The sequence below is a fragment of the Medicago sativa genome, chromosome 7 (genome assembly GCF_051527215.1).
Source record: "Medicago sativa cultivar Bolivia chromosome 7, Bolivia_mono, whole genome shotgun sequence".
Classification (NCBI taxonomy): Eukaryota; Viridiplantae; Streptophyta; class Magnoliopsida; order Fabales; family Fabaceae; genus Medicago; species Medicago sativa.
The window spans coordinates 30,129,484-30,142,850 of NC_140755.1; the positions used below are offsets into that span (position 1 = coordinate 30,129,484).

A 13,367-nucleotide genomic window follows, 5' to 3' on the forward strand; every position below is an offset into this window, starting at 1 on the left:
CTCCTTTGAACAAAGAATCTCCTGACCAATTTTCAATCCATTTGTTCTTGATTTAGTTATATGTCCCAAGCGAAAGCTACAACCTTTGTTCCTTTCATATCCCGTATAGTAATTTTTTGCATCTTCGAAGGATCTAAAATCCATTCCTTCATACGGCTCTGAAGAAAAGGCTCTACTTGTGATTCACCATTGGAATTGTCTGCATTAGATAATTAAATAGAGCTGTATGGAAATTGACATTATTATTACCTGAAGACATTTTTAAGAACTGAATTTAAACTTGGATTCACCGTTGCTTCATGCCTGTGTCAAGCCAGAAGCACGACATATACCAAAAAAGAGAGGAAGCAAGCAAGCAACACGATGACAAAAAGAGGTTACTAAATTCATCCTGTATTCATGTGTTTGGACTTTTCTATTCTTCTTTTTTTAATTATATATTAACTTCAAAATTGAAATATGATGTGTCAAAATTGTGGAGTGTGTATAGTTTCTTTACACTGTCTACTTACAATCTTTAAACTCTTTTTCTTTTTTCTTTTTTCCGTCAAATAATATACATAATGATTGAAATATTAGTGGGGAAACTTGCGCCCATAGTGATATGAATAGATCCGTCCTTGGTTAGCAGTTTCTTTACAATCATATCATTATAAACTAGCATGCACACGGTATACTACTTTGTCCGTTGTTCTCAGAATGAAAATCATAGTCAACTTACACCATTGTAAAAAGAAAACTTGAAATAGTAGATACAAAAATGCTTATTAATATGAGTGGTTACGATAAATTATTCGAAGTTCCTTGCAGGAATTGCATGTCCAAGGTCATAAAGGAGGATCCATGCAATACGAATGAATTCTTCGACTTCAACAAACATTGCAATTCTCAAGTAGATCCTCAGGCTCTCGACCACCGCAAATTACACAGGCTCCTGTCTGTGAGGACTGTATAAGCAAAAAAACAAAATAAAACAAATCATCTAACAGTATGCATGAATAGCAGACATCTTTGGGGTAGTTAGAAATTGTTAGACATTGATTTAATAGCAGCAGATGCTCTAGGTGATTTCCTTCTCCTTGGAGAGAAATGCAATGCAGTTAAGGGATTATCACGAAAAATTCTCTAGGTTATTTCCTCTTTCTCTAGGCAAGGATGAGAATATTAAAACTAGTATGAGAATATTAAAAAAAAAAAGTAAAAGGCAATGATGAATCTAGTCTAATATGAATAAGCATACCTCTAAGCTATTGTCGGGAAATTCTTGATCAAAACACCTGAGCTATTGTAATCACATGAAATTGTCTGGGAGTATGCTTTTTGATCTGTGGCGGCTGCATGCTCAACTTTCATGATCATCGTAAAACTAGCCTTGCATAAGGGACAGTTTGAACCCATTGCTTTCTATAAATATTGATAAACAAAAATGAGAATGAAAGAAACATTGAAAATGACATGTATAGAGTAAAGCTATACAAGACTGTCAAATGAGTTCTGCATTAACGATTCAACGTTCCATATATAAACCCTAACCTAGTGCAAGGGAAAATTAAAATAAACAAAAATACTACAGCTACAACAAAATCATTTTAGCACTATGTTGGAGAAATATACATGAAATAAAGCTATAATGTTAAATCATCTTTTCACAGTTGAAGATGAATTGAAATGAGAAGCTCATCTTTATTTGAAAGTCTTGTAAGTTTCATCATGATGGTGAATTTTGCGCAGTAGCTTATATAATTGAAGATATAATAAGGCCAAGTCCATGTGCCATCAACATTGCAAAGAAAACTTAAGCAATTATTTGACAAAAACTGATGTGATGGCACGTCAGAAATCTAAAAACCAGTTATGACTATACTCTATAACTACATAATTTGATAGCAACTTCAAAATTGAAGGTGTGTTTTCATAACTTCAGACGAATAACAGTTCATATATATATTGTATTTGTATAACCACTCAATTCAACAAATAAAATAAGGCCTCAAAATCCCAATGAGAAATCAGAAACCAAATTATTAATGGTCTAATAAAAGATGAATTATGTTTTTCTGGTAAAAATGAAAGGATAACAAAACATGCAGCACAACTTTCAAATTCATTCAAAAGAAAATGGCCAGCAAAAGACAACTAATATATTAATAGGCTTTTATGTATAATAATAATAAATAGATATTGGAAAAGGCATACTCTGCAATCACCCAACCCTGGATGCATGAAAAACAAAACCGATGTTCACGCACCAAAATCCCCCTTGTTAAACTGAAATCTGTCCAACATATAACACATGACAACTCATTTAAAATGGGTAAGTCGTCAAAATTATCAACCACATCACCATCGGAGAACTTTTCAGAAGCACTTGAACATAAATCTACTGATGTTTGTGTCAAAGGAAGGGAATCTTCTATAAACAAAGTTAAATTTCTGAGAGTAGATGTATGAATTGAATCTCCTCTCTTCTCAATGCCGTCTGAACTTCCATGGATAGTTCTACGTTGACTAGATAGTCCAGCATCAAGCCCTTCACTATATTCTTGAATATTGTCAATATTGACATTGCTAGAAAGGGTAGAGGTAGCTGCAGCTTCAGTATGTAGCCTATCCAATTCGCAAAGCTGGTCATCGGTCCTTAAATCCAAAACTATAGGGTCCCATGCCACTTCACCATCATTTTTCACAACCATTCTTCCTTTACGAGAATGTCTGGCTGTGGTACTAAGTACTAACATCATTACCAATATTGACAGTCTAAAGGAATATGAACTTGAATCCTCATGCTTGAATATGACAAGGAAAATAGAGATAAATAAGATTAACAGACAACCCAAAAGAGCATAAACATAATTCATTTACTTGGTCATCATATAGCTTAGTGCACCAACAGGACTGTAAAGCCCTTCTATTGATTGGGTTTCAAAAAATTCATTATATTTTTGTTATTATACCTAAAAGACACAAATGCATTTAACCCTAATCCTGCTTTAAAGAGTAGTGCAAGAAATTAGTTTAAACACCTGAAATCATTAAGAGGCGTAAGACAGAACCAGAGGTCTTTCTGATAAACAGCAAGCTTATACAGTCAGTTAGGTATGTTGCTTCTTACTTCTTAAAATTAATGTCTATGTCCTTACTTTTAGCCAGCATATCACATTTTTTAACTGAAGCACTTCGACGGGGAAACCACAAGGAAAAGTATCCGTGAGGAAAGCAAGCATGCATGCAGCAAATAGACGGATTTGTTTAAGTTTGTGGACAGAAGAGTGATTTGGCAGAAAAATTTAGAATAAGCATTTGATGACAGAAACATCAGAAGAGTAACAGATTATGCAAATTCAAAAATCGATCAAATCAAACAATATCATACCTCCCCCTCCGAACCATTAGTGGTTATTAATGAGATTTGCTTTTCAGTGTATTAAGCATTACCAAGAAATGTATTAGAAACTTGAACTGACACCATAAGAAATATGTTGGGATTAAATGGAACAATTGTGATCCGTTGGAGCATATATAACAAGTTGCGAGAATGGCTAAGCATCAACTGTTAACATGAGGGTTAATTACACCACATATTTCGTGAAAGCTACGATCTGTTCAGAAATTGAAGCAACATACTTATGAATCAGAATTCAGAACATGCTTGGAAACACGGAAATGAACATTACGCATAACGATTGAAAACGAGCCAGAGGATAACTGAGAAAACAGAAAGCCTGTATTTACCTTTTGCAATAAAGAAGAATCTTCCAAAACAGAACACAGACCCCAGAACTGAAGTCAGTATTTTGCCTTCAGACCCATTACCACATAACCTGCCACTAACCACTTTATTCTTGGATAAGCGACTTGCTTGAACAGTGACTGGAACTTCCATTAACAATGGCCCTACGTTATGTCCACTGTAATAATAATGATAATGATAATCTTGTTCAAAAAAAATAATGATGATGATAAATTAACTTAAGAACAGGTGTTCTTCAAATTTTTCTAGCTGCAGATTATAACAATGGGAAGCATCAGTAACATGAACTCGAAACAACATAATAGCCTTATTTACTAAAAAGATCAACAATGCCAAATCTCAAACTACAAAACAATCTTCAGCAAACTCAGACTCCGCACAAAGAAGCCCGTCATATAACAGAAACACCCCACCACAAAAACCATTGTGGTTTACCTTGTGGGCTTTTAGCACTAACACCACTAAAAAATAAACTTTTCTTAATGTTTAAGCTACTAGATTTAGGCCTGCGAATGGTTTTTATACCTGTAACAGTAAATTTTTGTTTGAACCTGACACGATTCAAAACAACAATTGTCATATCAAATTTAATAATTTGTGCATTTTCAACAGTCATTTTAATTCGCATACAAACAAAAATTTCCCACGGTGATCTCTTTTTTCTAACAAAAGGCCATAATAATTTATAAAATCCAATGCATTTTGGTATAACTCTGCAATAAATGGATGGGCAGAAAAAGAAAAGAAAGTGAAAAACAGATTCACCTTTGCAAGATATAAGAATCTTCTGGGACATCCATTTATGCAGTTTAAACCAGTGTTATCAATTGTGGATCGTGGAAAATAGATGTTTGTTCAAATTCTGCTACGCAACAATGTTATAGCATCGCAATTTCACAGTATTTTGTACTATATAATGAAACTATACTATGCAATAGCACTGATATAGCCACGTTTTTAACAACACTGATCTAAACATTTCGAGAGCTGTCTTTTAAAAGCTAGCTATCAAGTCAAAAGAATCAAGTCACTTAAATATTTCACCGAGCATCCCATACTACTCGATGTGGAACTTAAGTCTCCCATAATACACAATCCCTATCATAGAACTGCCCCTGAGAGCCGACATCTCACAGGCTGCACTCTACAAGACTCAACTCAGCCTTACAAAGTTTTCAGACTAGTTTTATCAAAATTATTCACTTTTTTCCTCTCTTCCAATTTTTTTTTTATTTCTACTTCTGATGGAAAGCGTGTACAGTGTCTAAGACTGACACGACATTGATATTGATAGTTTAGCTCATTAATGTCCCGCCAGTGTTGTGTCTGGTGTCCGTATCAAAGTGCCCCCACTAATAAACACTTGTTCAGGTCATCTCTCATCCATCCAATGTAGAACTCTTAACACAGTTTCCATCACTCACAAAGACAACAACAATCGAAGAGTTAAATTCTTTGGCAAAAACAAAGAAACTAACCAGGTGCGCAGTGGCGGATCTTGAATAAATTTGCTGGGGGTGCCAAGAAGAATTCGATAGAAGAATTCGAAAGTGAAATTAGAAGAAGTTGAAGGTAACGAAAACCCCAGCACGGTAGAAGAATTCGATTCGGTTTATAAAGAATTTCAATGAGAGAGAGACCTTTTTGTGAGAATGAGAAAGAACTGGTTCTTCAGTTTCTTCCATCGCACTTCAGTTCAATGTGCTTAGCAAACTATTGCCGGGAAAGTTAAAAAAATTTGAATTTTTCATAGGAAAAACTATCGAAGAGTTTTTCGAGGGAAATAGTTTAATCTCTTGGGTTTAAGGCTGTGTTTGGTAACATAAATAAGCTAGCTTATAGCTTGTTAGAGTAGCTTATAAGCTCGTTGGATGAAAACGTGACGTGTTTGGTAACAAGCTTTTCTCATGAGCTTATAGCGTTTTTTGAGAAGCTATTTCAAGTAGCTTTTAGCTTATAGCTGGTAGCTTTTTATATTTTCTTCCATTTTTGACCTTTATATCATTTTTTATTTTAGAAAACTACCCACTCAAAAAAACAAAACCACCCACGTTGTGTTTATTTTTTTTTTGCGGTTGCGTTATTCACTTTTTTTCTTTCTTTCTATGTGATGTATTTTTAATGTTCCTGTTTGTTAAAATATGTTGAGGTTTGTACTTTTTTATACGGTCTCATTCAAAAAAAAAATTTTGTAATAATGTACAAAATTTATTAAATATAATCTCAATTAAATTCATATATCACATTTATCATTTTAAAGACAAAAAATACTTTGAAATAAATTAAAATTGTTATAATAAAAATATTAGTTAAAAATGTTTATAAATATAATTCTTAACATATTAAATATATGTCCTTAAAAAAACATATTAAACTTATGTGTACTTTTCTGTCATTTTATATTTATCAGTCACTTTAAACGCTAATTTTACCAAACACTTTAATTTCAATCAACTAGCTTTTCAGCTATAAGCTTCCAACTATCAGCTACCAGCTATCAGCTAGCTTTTCAGCTATCAGCTAGCTTATCAGCTATCAGCTAGCTTATAGCTTAATTTTACCAAACACACCCTAAATATGTACCAAAGAATGTTAAGAACAAGCTAGTCTTACTTGAATACAAATGAGTTGTGCTATATGACACGAAGCTTTTTGTCGTGCGAGCCACACGAATGCACGCTTGACTTACAAATTCTTTGTTTATGGATTTGTTTTATGAGAGCTGCTATAAGCAGCGAAGAATATTTCCAGAATAATTCCCGAACCGACGTGTACAGTGTACATATGCATTGAGGTGAAGAATTAAATCCCGGATTTTGTGAAATAAAGGCTAGGTGGTACTTTAATTAACCAATCACAGCAATTCGCGATGAGCTCGGGAAGGATTTCTTCGCTAAAATTGATTACAAATTGAAAAGGGATGTGAAGATGAAAACACAACATAAAAATGAAGAGAAACGTGTTTGACAGGGTCAATTAAGTATAAGATAGAGCATTCGTGTGATTAGCACGAAGAAGCTATCGTGCTATTTAGCATTTTTCAATACAAATATAAATGAGATGTGTTTGGACATACTCACATAAATGGAGCAAAATAAATGAGAAAGAATTTAGTCAAATCATTGAATTATGTCTTCTTTTAATTTTTTTGGTTCATGTGTGTGTGACTGACCATTTTTTTTTTTTTTGACGTTAACCACTTTTTATTTGTGTTTGTGATTATGTAAGCATTTTTCGTTAAGAACATTTTTCTTTTAACACTTTATTTAACATTTACTTTTTTACAAGTGAAATTCATGTTGGTCGAATTATTTTATGCGACTCATTTCTAAATTGTGTTATCTACATGGAGAAAATTACTCCTCTCCCTTTTAAATTGGTTCATTCCTTTAATTCGGCTAAAGTTAACTCCTACTTAACAGTTTTCAGCTAAAGTTGACTCCCGCCGACACTTTTAAAATCGGTTCAATTATTTTTTAAGTTGGTTCAACAGATCTTAAAAGTGTAAGTTAACTCTAACTAAAAAATGTCGAACGGGAGTTAATTTTAACTGAGTTAAGGGAATGAGCAATTTTAAAAGGGAGAAGAGTAATTTTCCTACATGGAAGTGGTTGTTAGATAATGTTAAAAAAAGAATGTTCATATAACTTCTCAAATGTACCATCTCTTTTGTTTTAATCTCTTCAATTTCTTTTGTTTGATTTAAGTGCTTGCAAATATTTTTCGTTTTACTTTTGATCATTGTTTTCTTTATAAGTTCTCTGCGAAATTGATTTATATTGAATTTTATCTTTGTAATATGTAAAATATTTCTTTACAATATTAGTCATGTAAGGACTAAAACATATTTTCTACATTTACACGGATCAATTTCAATATAAATTAATTTTTAGTCATGTAAGGACTAAAACATATTTTCTACATTTACACGGATCAATTTCAATATAAATTAATTTTGCGGGATTGCGACAAACGGAAAAATACACTCCTTGTACCTTAACTTCTTAGGCTAATGTATGTTTTCTTTCATATTGAGGGACTGCCATATTTTTGTGTTGGATTTTAGGGAATATTCGTGAATACGAATATACTAAAAATAATGTGCATATGCTGAAAAAGTTCATGATTTTGGTCTTTACTGAAGATGTGAACAATCCATTTTCCATCATAAATTCCTTTAACACGTTAGTTAGCCTCTCATTCCACCTTCAAACAAGGATGTGGATTTTCTGCGGTGGATTCTCGCTCCTTCTTATATCTTGTGCAAGCTTAATTCACATCGATAAACTCTTTATAAAGCTTTGAATGACAACTATTTTTAATTGATATCTCAAATCCGACATACTTAGTACTCCCTCCGGTCCTATTTATAAAAAAAAATTTGACTTTTTAGATTCGTTGAATAATTGATGTATTTGGTCTAGAATATAGACCAAATACATAATTTATGCAATGAATCAAAAAAAGTCAAATGTTTCTTATAAATATGTCAGGAGGGAGTATAATAAGTGTATGATAAATAAGCATTTTATTGGGAATCAAATTCCTTTCCGGTGTATGTTATTGAATATCGTTAGTCTCTAAATCAACGCTACATGAACAATTATTAGCGATATCAATGACATGCTCTCCATTCTCATCAACAACTTCCATTAATTCCTTCTCTCTTCGGTCTAAATTATAAGCAATTTTTCAATTTTTAGATTCATTGAATAAACGATGTATGTGCATTTCAAATAATAACTACATATATAAAAAAAAAAAAAAAAAAGGTCAAATGCATCTAAAGGTCCTTTAAGTTTTTCGTTTTTTCTAAAGTGGTCCTTTAAGTTTCAAAAGTCTCAAACAAGTCCTTTTAGTTTCTGAATCGTTTCAAACAAGTCCTATTGTAGATAGCATAGTTGGTAATTGCTTCCTTGAACTCATCTTTGGTACCAAATCTGGCTCCTAACACCCACTTAAAATTAGTCATCTTTTTAGGTATGGCAAATGGTGGATAATGCTCTTTGTTTCTATCATCTGAATCATCATCATCATCCTCTAAAATGACTTGTTTGAAACGATTCAAAAACTAAAAGGACTTGTTTGGGACTTTTGAAACTTAAAGGATCACTTTGGGAAAAACAAAAAACTTAAAGGCATTTAGATGCATTTGACCTAAAAAAAAACACTACATATATAAAAATAAGTAATGATAACTCAAATAAAAAAAGCAATTAATTATTGTTTCAAATTGGGCCAAGGCTCATTCTCCACATGGATCAGAGTATCCTTCTTAACTAGCGCATGAACGGACCATGACATGGACTCCACCTAAAACTACCAACTCAGAGTACAAATTTATTGACAGCTTGCCATAATCCACTCACACGTGTTCCCAAGGGATAACTGTCCATGTAATTGTTTAAAGGCCAGAAACCATAATTCACCACTATAAGGGGATAACTCACACATGTACGCTCATTTGTTATCCTAGATATGTCTCACCCATAATTCTTACTAACTTGATTGTCATAGTGTTTCAAGGCACACCACCACCACTCATGAGATAAAGGAAGCTACCAATCAAAGACCTTCCAGTTCAAGGACACACTTACCATTCATACCACAAATCTCTGATCCAGTGAGGTTGAATTGGCGACTTCACTGGGGATCGAAACTAAAATAGTATTTTCCTTTCAACAGGATCTGATAGTTAACACATGATTTCAATCAATTGTCAACATTGTCCACCATAACACTCAACACCACTAGAGGGACGAAACCATGTGCTTCCACCACCAACTCACCAGATCCCTTAGGTAACGACCTAGAACCTTCTTTAAAAAAAATGAGGTAATGGTAGTTTAAAGAAGGTCAAAGTGACATGTGACAACTTTCGTGATAGTAATATTCGCGAAATAATGTCTATGTCTAATAATGTTTCTGACGATACTGAGGAGTCCATGCATCATTTGCGGCTCAAGGAGGTTCCGTTAAAGGTGGTGTTATTTGTTTGGTGCTTGTTTCGAGATAGGATGCCCACTAAGGATAATCTTTATCGCCGTAACGTGATTGGCGTCGATGATCAGCTGTGTGTTGGTGGGTGTGGGGAGGTGGAAACATCTTCTCACCTTTTCTTACATTGTAATATCTTTGGGTCTATTTGGAATCATATATCTACAGGTGGATTCATGTTGCTAATGTTATGCCTGGTGATGTATCAAGTTTTTTTCATCAGTTTAAATTCATTGCGGGATCGGCCAACTCTAAGAGGTTCATTCTTCAGGTTATTTGGTGTGCAACAGTCTGGGAAATTTGGAAAGAAAGAAATAACAGGTTGTTCAAAAACAGATTTTGCTCCATTTTTCAAGTGGTGGACAAAATAAAGTTGTCGACTTTTATGTGGTTGAAAGGGAAATTTGCTAGCTTGCCTTTCAACTACCATGGTTGGTAGCTTAGTCCGTTTGCAATGTTAGGCATTGGTTGATAGTTATTTTTTTCTGGTTAATCTTGTGGTGACTTGTAATTATTGTACATATTCTGTCTGAACCTTGGTTTTTTCTTTCTTAGCACACCTAGTACTAGGAAGGCCATTTGGTTGTGGTAATATAATTCATTTTAGTTTCTTCAAAAAAAAATATTCGCGAAATATAACATTTTTCTCTTAAAAAACACTCGGTTTTCAAATGATAATTAATTATTTGTTTTGACAAGAAATGATAATTAACTTAAGAAAATAAATATCCCAATTTTTTTTTTAAGGGAAAAAAAAAACCTTTCGGGGGATTTTTTGTGAAGGGTTGGTCTTCACTCTTCACACTCTGACCTCCCTAACAAATTAGACCTAAAATGATTTCCAACCGTCCAACGAATCTATCTTCACTCCACCAATCACAACAAAAGTCAACAAAGCAAAACTCACTCCCGCCACGCACCAAACAATGGCACTCTCGTAATTCCCACACCAAACCAATGTCATTTCTCTAACCCCACACCTTCTTAAAACCTCAAACAACGTTCCTCCTTCTCCTTCCACATTCCGCAGCCACACACACACAACACACTCTCCTTTTTCTCTTTCGCAACATCGCCACCATGTCCGCGATCGCACGGCTGAGAGCGATTGCACCGTCGCTAAAAACCCTCAACCGTCCATTCGGATCTGCAGCTGCGCTTCAATACAGCTACGACGATGATGAAGATGAAGAGTTGGACTATAACGCGCCACGTGGCATGCTTGACACGGAAGGTTCAGCGCCAGAGCGTGGTGTTCAGTGGGTTATGATTGGTGAACCTGGTGCTAAGAGACATGTTTTCGCTGAAAGACTCTCGAAGCTTCTAGAAGTTCCTCACATTTCTATGGCTTCGCTTCTTCATCAAGAACTTAACCCTCGTTCTTCTCTTTATCAGCAGGTAATCATTTTTGATAATTTCATATTATTAATTGTTAATTTCTTAATAATCATGTTTTATTTTCCCTCTCTTTGAATTTCAGGTTAAAGTTTATAGCTTTCTTTTGTTGTAAAAAAGAATAATATTTCTTTTTAGATTAAAGTGAAATGAAACAGAAAAGTGATAATCACATTAAATTAGGTAGTTGTGATTAGTAATTACCCTAATACAAAGTATTATCTTGCTAGTAAACTCCGTAGTACCGACATTTTTGATCAAAAGAGTGTCCGGTGTATGTGTTTGTCTGACACCAACTCATGTGATTACATTGAATTATGTCATTTTGTCAAATTATTGTTGGTATCAACGTGTGTTCATGTCGTGTACGTGTCTAGAATGTGTCTATGTTTACCTTTTGAATTTGTTGTGATTTTGTGATGTGTTTAGTTAGTTAATATTCAAAACGTTTAACTTTATTTCATAGATATTTATGAAGCCATGCATATAAATGAAGGTAGATTGTGATTTGTTGACATTGTGCTCGATGGTGTATCAAAGTTTTTTTTTTTTTTTTAGTGTTTGATTGTGGGGGTTTTTTTGTTCTAATTCAGATAGCGAGTGCCTTGGATCATGGAAAAATTGTACCTGAGGAAATAATTTTTGCTCTGTTATCGAAGAGGCTGGAAGATGGATATGATAGAGGTGAAACTGGTTTCATTCTTGATGGAATTCCTCGAACAAGAATGCAAGCTGTAAGTTTGTTTCATTCATACCAATTCTAAATATTATAAGTTATCAATATTAATTTTAACATAATATTAAAAAGTCAAATAAGTATATAAATGTTGTGTCGTCTTTATTTTACTATTATATTATTCTAGGGTATTTGAAGTAGGTTTTTTTGAGTCTTGAGGCTCGATCTGTTTATGGTATATAAGTGTTTGGAAGAGCTTTTGAAAATAACTTAAAATGTTTATAAGCTATTTTTGGAGTCGAAGGGTTTACCCTTATTCCATTTTCAATCTTATTTTAACAAGCACTTGTTCAATAAGTGTTTAATTACTCTGTTTGGCACTTTATGTATCTTGAGTTTTTAATTGGTATCAGGTTAGATATATTTGTAAGAATTATTTGTTGTATCATGCCTGCTAATCACTAAAGTTTTAAATACTTTTCAATTCTTCAAAGGCAATGAAGTTCAACCTGAATATTTTGCATGTTTGTTCCATCTTTAAATTTGGTTTGTTACCTAACTGTTTTGCAGGAAATTCTCAATCACGTTGCTCATGTTGATCTAGTGGTAAATTTCAAAAGTCCGCAAGAGGAATTAATGAAAAATAAACTAGGACTTAGAAAATTTACTTCGTGCCAAGAACATATTTTTAAGACCAGTTCTTGGACCCCAACCAAGCAATTGCAGGATGAATATGTCCAGAAACGTGCAGAAGAGGTGATTTACTATTGATAATTTTTTTTTATATTTGGTTTCAAATGTTTCATTTCCCTCTCTTTGGTTCTAATATGTTTTAGTTACTGTGTTAATATTTGTCGTTCATTTTTGTGTGTTGTATCTTTTGTTTGTAGTCCAAGATGTTGGAAGATTACTACAGGAAGCAGAAGAAACTTCTGAATTTCGAAGTAGCTGGTGGACAGGGAGAAACTTGGCAGGGACTTCTTGCTGCACTGCATCTCCAGCATATTAACGCTCTTAGTTCTTCACAGAAGTTGACTGCCTGAATGGCATCATTCTTCCATGTGGCACCCCATCGATCACTCCTCGGCATTATACCATATGTGAATATGAGAGAGCCAGTAGAATTTAATGGAAATTTTGTGATAGTGTTCCAGTTATTGGTGATTTTGATTTTGGAAATTTTGAGAATGTTAAGTTTGTCCTGTAGTGAAGTTTGTCCAATTAAGAATCAAATACACAATGTATGAGTATGAACCACAAATTTGTAGTAGTGACCGTGTGATGAGTTCTTTTTTGTTTCAATTGTGTTCCATTCTTTTTCTTTCCTAGTTTCTAGTAACTTGTCTGGTCCCAGAAACTAGAAAGCAAAGGACACGTTACACTAGTTTCAAGTTTAAAGCATGTGAGGCTCAAACTTTAAGGGCTTTCACGTGTTAGTCTCAGATTTTGTTTACTACAGCCAAATGTTGCAAATTTGTAATCAATGTAGTGGAAAATCCAAATTGTTTTTTTTCTTCTAGTTATTGGTAGTTTCGTGATTGATATTTT

General features: G+C 33.7%; 2 protein-coding genes and 1 pseudogene across 2 annotated transcripts; 2 read left to right on the forward strand and 1 right to left on the reverse strand.

Moving 5' to 3' along the window:
• Positions 1-633: 633 nt before the first annotated feature.
• LOC146905507 (uncharacterized) lies at positions 634-4,551 on the reverse strand (annotated as a pseudogene).
• Positions 4,552-9,654: 5,103 nt separating this feature from the next.
• On the forward strand, positions 9,655-10,187 carry LOC146905508 (uncharacterized). Its single transcript, XM_085728560.1, has 2 exons — positions 9,655-9,824; positions 9,917-10,187. Exons 1-2 carry the CDS (start codon positions 9,655-9,657, stop codon positions 10,185-10,187), a joined length of 441 nt encoding a protein of 146 aa, XP_085584686.1.
• Positions 10,188-10,767: 580 nt separating this feature from the next.
• LOC146905509 (P-loop containing nucleoside triphosphate hydrolases superfamily protein) lies at positions 10,768-13,338 on the forward strand. The gene is made up of 4 exons (XM_085731040.1): positions 10,768-11,146; positions 11,737-11,877; positions 12,390-12,575; positions 12,710-13,338. The coding sequence occupies exons 1-4, from the start codon at positions 10,829-10,831 to the stop codon at positions 12,860-12,862; spliced, it is 798 nt and encodes a 265-aa protein (XP_085587166.1). The 5' UTR covers positions 10,768-10,828; the 3' UTR covers positions 12,863-13,338.
• Positions 13,339-13,367: the final 29 nt, after the last annotated feature.